We start from the raw sequence: 12,860 nt of genomic DNA, 5'->3' as shown, positions 1-12,860 counted from the left end.
AGAGTGACTACATACATACCACTGCAATAACATGTTAAGATACTGATTTGTTACCCACATTCTCATAATTTTCCTCTTAAATAGTTCGATTTGGATCATTTAAAACAATAAAATAATCACAGATCCTCAAATCCCTTTTTTATTTAAAGACAGCGATGGAATGTACAAAAACATGGACTATTCTGTAATCAGAAATAAAAGCATTAAGTCTTCTTTTCCCATCCTTTACAGTGAACGTACTTCTACAAAAATCAGTTTTTTGTATCTGTGTCTATTGCATGGAAGTTAAATAGATAGATCAGCCCATTTCTGTTTTTTGAGCAGTTCATCAATCTGGGTTTTGAACATGTTCTTGACGTCCTCCAGGTCGAGTCTCAGCTCCTCCGCCTCCTCAGCCTTCTCTCCATACATCTGGAGGATGGGGTTGTGTCTCAGCTCCTCTGCCTCCTCAGCATTCTCTCCATACATCTGGAGGATGGGGTTGTGTCTCAGCTCCTCTGCCTCCTCAGCCTTCTCTCCATACATCTGGAGGATGGGGTTGTGTCTCTGCTCCTCTGCCTCCTCAGCCTTCTCTCCATACATCTGGAGGATGGGGTTGTGTCTCAGCTCCTCTGCCTCCTCAGCCTTCTCTCCATACATCTGGAGGATGGGGTTGTGTCTCTGCTCCTCTGCCTCCTCAGCATTCTCTCCATACATCTGGAGGATGGGGTTGTGTCTCAGCTCCTCTGCCTCCTCAGCCTTCTCTCCATACATCTGGAGGATGGGGTTGTGTCTCTGCTCCTCTGCCTCCTCAGCCTTCTCTCCATACATCTGGAGGATGGGGTTGAGTCTCAGCTCCTCTGCCTCCTCAGCCTTCTCTCCATACATCTGGAGGATGGGGTTGTGTCTCAGCTCCTCTGCCTCCTCAGCCTTCTCTCCATACATCTGGAGGATGGGGTTGAGTCTCAGCTCCTCTGCCTCCTTAGCCTTCTCTCCATACATCTGGAGGATGGGGTTGTGTCTCAGCTCCTCTGCCTCCTCAGCCTTCTCTCCATACATCTGGAGGATGGGGTTGTGTCTCAGCTCCTCTGCCTCCTCAGCCTTCTCTCCATACATCTGGAGGATGGGGTTGTGTCTCAGCTCCTCTGCCTCCTCAGCCTTCTCTCCATACATCTGGAGGATGGGGTTGTGTCTCTGCTCCTCTGCCTCCTCAGCCTTCTCTCCATACATCTGGAGGATGGGGTTGTGTCTCTGCTCCTCTGCCTCCTCAGCCTTCTCTCCATACATCTGGAGGATGGGGTTGTGTCTCTGCTCCTCTGCCTCCTCAGCCTTCTCTCCATACATCTGGAGGATGGGGTTGTGTCTCTGCTCCTCTGCCTCCTCAGCCTTCTCTCCATACATCTGGAGGATGGGGTTGTGTCTCAGCTCCTCTGCCTCCTCAGCCTTCTCTCCATACATCTGGAGGATGGGGTTGTGTCTCAGCTCCTCTGCCTCCTCAGCCTTCTCTCCATACATCTGGAGGATGGGGTTGTGTCTCTGCTCCTCTGCCTGCTCAGCCGTCTCTCCATACATCTGGAGGATGGGGTTGTGTCTCAGCTCCTCTGCCTCCTCAGCCTTCTCTCCATACATCTGGAGGATGGGGTTGTGTCTCTGCTCCTCTGCCTCCTCAGCCTTCTCTCCATACATCTGGAGGATGGGGTTGTGTCTCAGCTCCTCTGCCTCCTCAGCCTTCTCTCCATACATCTGGAGGATGGGGTTGTGTCTCTGCTCCTCTGCCTCCTCAGCCTTCTCTCCATACATCTGGAGGATGGGGTTGTGTCTCAGCTCCTCTGCCTCCTCAGCCTTCTCTCCATACATCTGGAGGATGGGGTTGTGTCTCAGCTCCTCTGCCTCCTCAGCCTTCTCTCCATACATCTGGAGGATGGGGTTGTGTCTCAGCTCCTCTGCCTCCTCAGCCTTCTCTCCATACATCTGGAGGATGGGGTTGTGTCTCTGCTCCAGCTCCTACAACACAGTCAGTCACACAACACAGGCTCAGAGGACAACACTAGATCTATAGTCTCAATAGAGCTAACTCTAGTGGACTTTTCCTTATCTGTGACTAGATGGTTATAAAGCTCTGTCCAGCAACTCATCTTGTGAGATGTTAGTTTTCACATAACCTCTTGTATTTAAGCTAAATAATCACAACAGGGATTTACCCTAATATAATTAAACTGTCTTAGTGGTACTTCTATGAATGAATCCTCTCCTTACCTGAAGTTGCACTTCTCCTTCACACTGTCCTCCATCTCCTCATTCTGATTGGTCAATCTGACCATCTCCTCCGCCATGGAAGAGCGAGTCCTCTCCAGACTAGAGATCTCCAGCTGAGGGGGCAGGCAAGAGAGCAAAAGAGAGAATGAATGAAAGAAGAAAGAAAGAGGTAAGAAAGATCCTGGCAAGCAGTTTTTCAACAACCTTCAGAAAGTATATTTGTAAATCAGACACTTCATCGAAAACTAGAAGGCATTTGAAGAAATGCATGTAGGACACTCTTCCAGTGGTAGGCCTCAAAGCAATGTTGAAGCAGTGTCAGGCAGGCAGTTGGTACCTGTAGCTGCGCTCTCTCCCTCTCTGAGTTTAAGCTGGGACTGCAGGTTCTCTATGATGCTGGAGCCTCCACTGAGCCGAGCCGCCTCATACAAGTTGACCCCACTCAAAGACATGGACATGGTCATCGTCCCCAACGACTGATCCAGAGAGTCCTCCTGATGAAATACAAAACAGGTCTCTCTTGTTAACCATCCAACCTCAAGCGAGCCAAATATGCAAACTAGCTCAGATTTGTCCCTTTGCCATAAGTTCCCTATTCATTTAACTGAGGTAACCATCCCTTATACTGGGCAAAAAATGGGAGGTTGGCTGGGTGTGAAAGGGTAAATGGTGTGCCTGTGGCGAGTACCTGGGAGGAGGAGGAGTGCAGGCCTGTGTGGTCTGCTGCACTGATGCAGCTGGAACGGGACAGGGAGGGGGTAGATGAGGCTGGGGGCTCACCCACAGACTGAACCAATGACTTCCACTCCTAATGACAGAAACAGCATGCAATTTTCCCTCCACACAGACTGATTTAAGAACAGAGACACAAGGTTGGTCATTGATATAAAACAGAAATCGCTAAATATATCTACCTTTTCCTTGAGGGTCTCTTGTGCTAGGTAGCGTTTTTTCCTCTCTTGCTCCACCTTCATTTTTTCCATCTCCAGCTGATTGTTCAGCAGTAGCTGGTGGGAGGAACAGAGGAGGTTAAATCAAATCAACTGTATTTATGAAGCCCTTTTTACATCAGCAGATGTCACAAAGTGGTATACAGAAACCCAGTTTAAAACCCCAAACAGCAAGCAAGGCAGATGTAGAAGCACGGTGGATAGGAAAAACTCCCTAGAAAGGAAGGAAACCTAGGAAGAAACCAGGCTCTGAGGATGTGTGAGGAGTGTTGTTACATTACTGCAGGGTAAGTTGGGCAGGGGAAGAAACATACCTTGTCCTTCTTGGCCTGTGTTCGAGTGTGCTCTCCCCTCAGATTCTCCAGCTCCACATGCCCCCTACACCATAAGGATTACAGGAAATGGCCCGTTAATGGAAAGGCTCCAAAGCTTTGTAATGAATAGCCATTAGGTCCACCTCAATGTACAGTGCCTTCAGAAAGTATTCATACCCCTTGACTTATTCCACATTTTGTTGTGTAACATCATAAATTCAACATTTATTAAATACATCTCACCCATCTACACAGAATACCCCATTATAACAAAGTGAAAACATGTTTTTAGAAATGTTAGAAAATGTATTGAAGATTAAATACAGAAACATCTCATTTACATAAGCACTCACATCCCTGAGTCAATACATGTTAGAATACGATTACAGCTGTGAGTCTTTCTGGGTAAGTCTCTAAGAGCTTTCCACACCTGTATTGTACAATATTTGCCCATTATTCTTTTCAAAATTCTTCAAGCTCTGTCAAGTTGGTTGTTGATCACTGCTAGACAACCATTTTCAAATCTTATCGCAGATTTTCAAGCAGATTTAAGTCAAAACTGTAACTCAGCCAATCAGCATTCACAGTCTTATTTGTAAGCAACTCCAGTGTAGATTTGGATTTGTGTTTTCGGTTATTGTTGAAAGGTGAATTCATCCCCCAGTGTCTGGTAGAAAGCAGACTTGCCTGTGCTTAGCTCCATTCCGTTTCTTTTTTATCGTGAAAAACTCCACAGTCCTTAACGATTACAAACATACCCATAACATCATGCAGACACCATTATGCTTGAAAATATGGAGAGCGGTACTCAGTAATGGGTTGTATTGGATTTGCTCCAAACATATCACTTGGTATTCAGGAGAAAAAAAAGTTCATTGCTTTGCCACATTTTTTTGCCCTGTGCCAAACAGGATGCATGTTTTGGAATATTTTTATTCTGTACAGGATCCTTCTTTTCACTCTGTCAATTAGATTAGTTTTGTGGAGTAACTACAATGTTATTGATCCATCCTCAGTTATCTCCTGTCACAGCCATTCAATGGTGGAAAAAGTACCCAATTGTCATACTTGAGTAAAAGTAAAAGATACCTTAAATATAAAATGACTCAAGTAAAAGTGAGTCATCCAATAAAATACAAGTTGAGTAAAAGTCTAAAAGTATTTCGTTTTAAATATACTTAAGTATCAAAGTAAATGTAATTGCTAAAATATACTTAAGTATCAAAAGCACAAGTATAAATCAAATCAGATTCAAATTGTATTTTTTACATTTTATTTACGGATAGCTATGGGCACACTCCAACACTCAGACATCATTTACAAATGAAGCATTTGTGTTAAGTGAGTCCGCCAGATAAGAGGCAGTAGGGATGAACAGGGATGTTCGAATGTGTGAATTTGACCATTTTCCTGCATTCAAAATGTAACAAGTACTTCTGGTTGTCAGGGAAAATGTATGCAGTAAAAAGTATATCATTTTCTTCAGGAATGTAGTGAAGTAAAAGTAGAAGTTGTAAAAAATATAAATAGTAAAGTACAGATACCCCAAAAAACTACTAAAGTATACTTTCAAGTATTTTTACTTAAGTACTTTAGACCACTGCAACTGTTTTAAAGTCACCATTGGCCTCATAGTGAAATCCCTGAGCGGTTTCCTTCCTCTCCGGTAACTGAGTTAGGAAGGACGCCTGTATCTTTGTAGTGACTGGGTGTATTGATACACCCAACCACAGTTTAATTAATAACTTCACCATACTCTAAGGGATTTTCAATGTCTGCTTTTGGTATTTTGACCCATCTACCAAAAGGTGCCCTTCTTTGCAAAGCATTGGAAAACCTCCCTGGTCTTTGTGGTTGAATCGGGGTTTGAAATTCACTGCTCAACTGAGTGACCTTACAGATAATTGTATGTGTGGGGTACAGAGATGTGGTAGTCATTCAAAAATCATGTTAAACACTATTATTGAACACAGTGAGTCAATGCGCCTTATTTTGTGACTTGTTAAGAATTTTTTTACTCCTGAACATATTTAGGCTTTGCATAACAAAGGGGTAGAATACTTACTGACTCAAGACATTTCAGCTTTTCAATTAAGTGTAAAACAATTCCCATAACATAATTCCTATTTGACATTATAGGGTATTGTCTGTAGGCAAGTAATTTTTTGGTATTTTTTTATCCATTTTAAATCCAGGCTATAACACAACAAAATGTGGAAAAAGTCATGGGGTGGGAATACTTTCTGAAAGCACTAAGTGAAGGCAACTTACTACTGTGTCTCACCGAGCCTGTGTTAAAAGCCTTCCAGTACCTGCTGCTGTCATCCTCCAGTTTCTCCAGCCTGGTCTTTTCTGTGTCCAGCTGACCGTGGAGACGCCCTTTCTCCTGGCGAAGCAGGGAATTCTGGGACTCCAGTGAGACCAGCTGGGCCTTAATGGCCAGAAGCTCCTCAGTTGCTGTGCACTCCTTTTCCACAGCAACAGCCAGCTGGGCCTGTGCCTCCCCTGTTGAGTTAAAGGGTGGGAGGTTAAAGGAATTAAACCTTTATCTAAAAATAGGAGTAATCTGTGGTCCTAACAAGAAAGCTCTTGTTACAAACTAAAGTAAATTGTGACTTCAGAAGTTCTGTTCTCACCTAGTCGATCTGAAATGTTCTTCTCTAGTTTCTCCCATGATGCCATCTGGCCAACCAGCGAGGCCTGCAGGTTCTCGATCTGTCTGAGCAAGGGCTGTGTTGCTGAGGTAACACTTTGACTCAGCTCCTGGGTCCTGGTCTCCGCCACCTGCGGTCTCTAAAGACCACCGGTAAACACATCAGTGTGTAACCTTTGACCCCTAACACACAAGCATGGCTGCGCCTTACAGTCAACTCCAAAGAAGTAATGAGGAAAACAGGCCTGTGTGAGTGTCTCCTACCTGCTGCAGGTCACTGATCTCCTCCCTCAGGTAGTCTTATTTCCTGGCCTGCTGCTGTTCAGCCCTCTGCAGAGCCAGCTGCAGATCAGCCACCTGGTTGACCAAAGCATCCTGCTGCATGTGGGCCTCCACCAGGGTCAGAGCCAGCTCCTTCTTTACCCATCATAATGTTGTGTCTTTGTGGGATTTCTAAATGACAAGCACATCTGAAGCAGGAGTTGGAAAAGTAGAGTTATTATTATTTGTGTGAAGTATGTATTCTTACTTGTAGGAGTTGTCGAGGGCAGCCTGCAGGCTCTTATTGTTTTCCTGGAGCTCCTCTGAGTCATTCTGGAGTTTGGTCATGTCCTTCTCCTGGCGCTCCACCACTATGTTCAGCTTGTTAATGTTGTCCCTGTGCTGCTTCTTCACCTCCTCCTCCCCATCAAAAAGCTGGAGACACACACACACATCCAGGCATGGTTAGATACTCATGGGCTTTCAGGATCAGGACACACTTCTGATGCCCGCAAAGTATTACGACTTCTCTATAAAATGCTAAAATGTTAAATATATTTCCCCTGACCTGCTGTAGGTGTTCGAGCTCTTCCTCCTGCTCTTTAAGCATCTTGTTCTGTCTGGTGATTTTAGTCTCACTCTCCTTCACACGAAGCTTCTTGATGATGTTGGAGTGCTGCAGCTGCTGCTTGGACAGCTTCTCACCCTCCTCAAGCAGTCCGTGGATCTGCTTCTCCTTCTTTCTGAGGATCTCCATAGTCTCGTTGGAGTTCAGTCTGGTGGACAGCTCTTCCCTATTCCCCTTAATCTCCTATGGAGGAAACATAACAGTAAAAAGACTTGAGACGATGCTTGAAGAAGGCTTTTTTTGCATTGTGACTATCATTGTCACTAATGTTCAGTTATATGACAATGATCTTCAATTAGTTCTTAGACAGTGTGTTAGTTCTTAGCTTGTTTTACCTTCTTGGCAATGTCTCTCTCCTTGCATGCTAGCTGGGCTTTCCTCTCTGTGTCTGCGATGCGCTGTGTGAACTCCTCCTTCAGAGACTGAACACTGGAACTCTCCTCCTTAAGAACAATCACCTCACTGCGACACACACAGAGACCCCGCAGTCTCACAAAGGACCATCCTTATCCAAACACACATTCCCATAGACAAAACCAAGAGGATCAAAATTCGGCAATTTTTTTTTGTTTCTTTAGGCTATTCTAATAGACCATGCAACTGAACAAAAATATAAAACACAAAATGCAACTATTTCAAAGATTTTACAGAGTTACAGTTCATATAAGGAAATCAGTCAATGGAAATAAAATAACTAGGCCCTAATCTATAGGTTTCACATGACTGGAAATACAGATATGCATCTGTTGGTCACAGATATCTTTTTTTTTAAAGGTAGGGGCATGGATCAGAAAAACAGTATCCGGTCTGTCAACTACTTACCTCATGCAGGGCCATGGAACACATCTCCTTCGCATAGAGTTGATCAGACTGTTACTGTTGTTCCACTCTTCTTCAATGGCTGTGCAAAGTTGTTGGATGTTGGTGGGACCTGGAACACGCTGTCGTACACGTCGATCCAGAGCATCCCAAAACATGCTCAATGGGTGACATGTCTGGTGAGTATGCAGGCCATGCAAGAACTGGGACATTTTCAGCTTCCAAGAATTGTGTACAGATCCAAGCGACATGGGGCCATGCAATATCATGCTGAAACATGAGGTGATGGCGGCGGATGAATGGCACGACAATGGGCCTCAGGATCTCATCACGGTGCATTAAAATTGCCCTCCACCATGCAGCACTCTGTTTACAACGTTGACATCAGCAGACTGCTTGCCCACACAACACCATACACGCAATCTGTCCGGTACAGTTGAAACCGGGAATCATCCGTGAAGAGCATACTTCTCCAACATGCCAGTGGCCATGTTGGAGAAGTATGTGAGCATTTGCCCACGGAAGTCGGTTACAACACCGAACTACAGTCAGGCCAAGACGACAAGCACGCAGATGAGCTTTCCTGAGATCGTTTCTGGCAATTTGTGCTGAAATTCTTTGTTTGTGCAAACCCACAGTTTCATCAGCTGTTCGGGTGGCTAGTCTCAGATGATCCCAGAGGTGAAGAAGCCGGATGTGGATGTCCTCGGCTGGCATGGTTACACGTGGTCTGCGGTTGTGAGGCCGGTTGGACGTACTGATAAATTCTCCAAAACAACATTGGATGCGGCTTATGGTAGAGAAATTAACATTAAATTATCTGGCAACAGCTCTGGTGGACATTGCTGCAGTCAGCATGCCAATTGCACACTCCCTTGAAAACTGTTTCAACTGTTCTTCCTGCGGTTATGGAACCCTGACCTGTCCACCGGACGTGCTACCTGTCCCAGACCTGCTGTTTTCAACTCTTAATGATCGGCTATGAAAAGCCAACTGACATTTATTCCTGATTATTATTTGACCATGCTGGTCATTTATGAACATTTTGAACATCTTGGCCATGTTCTGTTATAATCTCCACCCGGCACAGCCAGAAGAGGACTGGCCACCCCTCATAGCCTGGTTCCTCTCTAGGTTTCTTCCTAGGTTTTGGCCTTTCTAGGGAGTTTTTCCCAGCCACCGTGCTTCTACACCTGCATTGCTTGCTGTTTGGGGTTTTAGGCTGGGTTTCTGTACAGCACTTCGAGATATTAGCTGATGTACGAAGGGCTATATAAAATAAACTTGATTTGATTTGATCCCTCAAAATTTGAGACATCTGTGGCATTGTTTTGTGTGACAAAACTGCTAAATTTAGTGGCATTTTATTGTCCACTACACAGGGTGCACCTGTGTTATGATCATGCTGTTTTAATCAGCTTCTTGATATGCCACACCTGTCAGGTGGATGGATTATCATGACAAAGAAGAAATGCTCACTAACAGGGATATAAACAGATTTGTGCACAAAATGTGTGCTTATGGAGAATTTCTGTGATCTTTTATTTTAGATGATGAAACATGGGACCAACACTTTCTTTACATGTTGTGTTTATATTTTTGTTCATTATATTTCCATTGGTGAGTTTAGAGAATGCTCCTTTCTGCTCTTACATGGCATTTTCAAACCTGGATTTTACCCAATGTCAAGATCTTTATACGCACTCTTTAAGGTTGTCACACTCTTCCTCTAGCCTTGCCTTGTCTTTGCTGATTGACAGCAGCTGTAACTCCCTCTTCTCAAGGCAGCTTGACAGCTCATCAATTACCTACAAAAAAGTCCACATAGGAATTTCACAGGGAATGCACTCAGTGAATGCATAAAACTGATAGTGTACCTTGTTTCTAAACTTGCTTTCAAAGGACAACTTAACTTTCAGTTTCCACCAAGAATGTTTTTCAAATAGAGGAGCACACTGCTTAACACATGATGGTTTGGGGAATGCTTCTTGTCGACAGGGTCAATCCATGTCATTTCAGCAAGCCATGACACCCATCTCAGAATGTTCCGAAATCATGTCTGTAGTTAGAAACAGCTAAGATTAGCATTCCTGCAACATTATTTTGTTGAAATATCATTTTATCTCTGAGAAATTAAGCTAATTGTCCACTTTAATTGAAAGGATAAGGAATCATATAATAATATTCAATAAATATAGTCCCTAACATTTCATTTGGACCAAACGTTTTCCTAACAATGAGTAAGACATGGGGAATCCAAAGAAAAGGTCCAAAGCCACCCACTGATCCCTCACACCAATCCCACCTCAACAATGAGTATAGAGTATCAGTTTTCTATGTCTGACAAGTAGTATGGAGCCACGGCTGAGTATTGTTTCTTCATCCTATGTAATGTATTCTCAGTGAATATGGTGATGTTTTTCCCCCCTGTTCAGATAAACCTAACAACTTCAAAGACTAATTTATGTCCCATCCTACATCCAGATATTATTATTATGTTCCAGATGATGTTAAAGGGATAGGCCTTGTTCACCCAAATTACAAAATCACATATTGGTTTCCTTACCCTGTAAGCAGTTAAATGGACAAGGTATGACAGCAATCCATTCATTCAGACGCCTGGGATCTCATCGTCAGAGTTGACTTCACTGACACTGCGGCTGTCCAAAGACTGCATGCTGAACGAATCGATGCGCTCAAAGGCATCGGAGGAGGATCCGCAGCTCTTGGTCAGCTTGGCGTAGTCCTCCAGGCGGGAGAAGTCCCGACAGGCAGATGCTGAGAGCAGCCCTGCATCAGGTGGAGGCCTGCCTTGGCCTCTGCAGTCTCTTACCTGTAACTGGCCGAGCTCTCACTCTGCACACTTTCATGGTCCAAAACCTCTATGTCACTAGTGGTGGAGGTGCCTGAGGAGAATGTGCTGACAGGAGGGGAGGGGGTGTTGCTCTGTCTGTCCTCTGATTTCGGGGAGGGTGCTTCGCTCTGCCTGTCCTCCACTTTTGGGTCTTTGGCCTCCAATAGGATTTCCTTAGGGGGTGTGGTAGGGAAAGAGTCAAAGGGGACTCCAGTTTAGTGTTGCTGGTGTAACAGTTTAACGTTAGACCGTCCCCTCGCCCCGGGCGCGAACCAGGGACCCTCTGCACACATCAACAACAGTCACCCACGAAGCATCGTTACCCATCGCTCCACAAAGGCCATGGCCCTTGCAGAGCAAGGGGAACCACTACTTCAAGGTCTCAAAGCAAGTGACGTCACCGATTGAAACGCTATTAGCGCGCACCACCGCTAACTAGCTAGCCATTTCACATCGGTTACACTCACCCCTCTTTCGACCTCCTCCTTTTCCGCAGCAACCAGTGATCCGGATCAAATCTGCAGGAATCTGCAGACGTGTTGCTGTGCGTTTTGTTGCTGTGCGTTTTGCTGCCAACTTTACTTTGCTAGCTGACAACTTTACGTTTTTTTGTTTTGTTTTTGTTTTTAATTACCGTTTATATTTTTAGTTTTTTTCCATCGCAACTTTTTTCCCTCATTCAACTTTTTCACTCCGGACGCTTTATCTGGACATGGTTCGTCAACACCTTCAACAGCCGAAGCTAAGTAGTAACATTAACATGATGTCTTCTAATTGCAGTCGCTGTACTCATAATATACAGGAGAACGATCGCCTTACGGCGAGAATAGCTGTGCTACAAGCCCAGCTTCAGACGCAATCGTTAGGCAAGGGTAATTTCAGTGTAGGAAAGGAAGAAACAGCGTCTGTGCCACCAGTAAGTACAGATAGTAACGTTAGTATAAATCCCCCCGCACAGTCCCCGCAGCCGGACAACTTTCTCATGGCTTCTGGAGGGAAATGCTGTTGGAATGCTCAACCGGTGTCGCTCATTCAGCCGACAGAAACTTTCAACCGGTTCTCCCCATTATGTAGCGAGTCGGAGTCTGAGTCTGAGTCTTCTCTTGTCTCTACTCCTCCCGTTACGGGGTCTGAGACGCCGAAGGCTCCCACCATTAGCTCTGACAAATTGAAAACCCTAGTCATTGGCGACTCCATTACCCGCAGTATTAGACTTAAAGCGAATCACCCAGCGATCATACACTGTTTACCAGGGGGCAGGGCTACCGACGTTAAGGCTAATCTAAAGATGGTGCTGGCTAAAGCTAAATCTGGCGAGTGTAGAGAGTATAGAGATATTGTTATCCACGTCGGCACCAACGATGTTAGGATGAAACAGTCAGAGGTCACCAAGTGCAACATAGCTTCAGCGTGTAAATCAGCTAGAAAGATGTGTCGGAATCGAGTAATTGTCTCTGGCCCCCTCCCAGTTAGGGGGAGTGACGAGCTCTACAGCAGAGTCTCAGCACTCAATCGCTGGTTGAAAACTGTTTTCTGCCCCTCCCAAAAGATAGAATTTGTAGATAATTGGCCCTCTTTCTGGGACTCACCCACAAACAGGACCAAGCCTGACCTGCTGAGGAGTGACGGACTCCATCCTAGCTGGAGGGGTGCTCTCATCTTATCTACCAACATAGACAGGGCTCTAACTCCTCTAGCCCCACAATGAAATAGGGTGCAGGCCAGGCAGCAGGCTGTTAGCCAACCTGCCAGCTTAGTGGAGTCTGCCAATAGCACAGTCAGTGTAGTCAGCTCAGCCATACCCATTGAGACTGTGTCTGTGCCTCGACCTAGGTTGGGCAAAACTAAACATGGCGGTGTTCGCCTTAGCAATCTTATTAGGATAAAGACCTCCTCCATTCCTGCCATCATTGAAAGAGATCGTGATACCTCACATCTCAAAATAGGGTTACTTAATGTTAGATCCCTCACTTCAAAGGCAGTCATAGTCAATGAACTAATCACTGATCATAATCTTGATGTGATTGGCCTGACTGAAACATGGCTTAAGCCTGATGAATTTACTGTGTTAAATGAGGCCTCACCTCCTGGTTACACTAGTGACCATATCCCCCGTGCATCCCGCAAAGGCGGAAGTGTTGCTAAC

General features: G+C 45.0%; 1 protein-coding gene and 2 pseudogenes across 1 annotated transcript; all 3 read right to left on the bottom strand.

Moving 5' to 3' along the window:
* Positions 1-123: 123 nt before the first annotated feature.
* LOC139536579 (trichohyalin-like) lies at positions 124-2,348 on the bottom strand. Its single transcript, XM_071337220.1, has 2 exons — positions 2,236-2,348; positions 124-1,983 (listed from the first exon to the last, which is right to left on the bottom strand). Exon 2 carries the CDS (start codon positions 1,948-1,950, stop codon positions 286-288), a length of 1,665 nt encoding a protein of 554 aa, XP_071193321.1. The 5' UTR covers positions 1,951-1,983; positions 2,236-2,348; the 3' UTR covers positions 124-285.
* On the bottom strand, positions 2,232-12,684 carry LOC139535255 (TATA element modulatory factor-like; annotated as a pseudogene).
* Positions 10,151-10,929, bottom strand: LOC139535254 (TATA element modulatory factor-like; annotated as a pseudogene).
* Positions 12,685-12,860: the final 176 nt, after the last annotated feature.

Source organism: Salvelinus alpinus, chromosome 12, assembly GCF_045679555.1.
Source record: "Salvelinus alpinus chromosome 12, SLU_Salpinus.1, whole genome shotgun sequence".
In the NCBI taxonomy this organism is placed as follows: Eukaryota; Metazoa; Chordata; class Actinopteri; order Salmoniformes; family Salmonidae; genus Salvelinus; species Salvelinus alpinus.
This window is presented reverse-complemented; position numbering and strand designations above follow the sequence as displayed.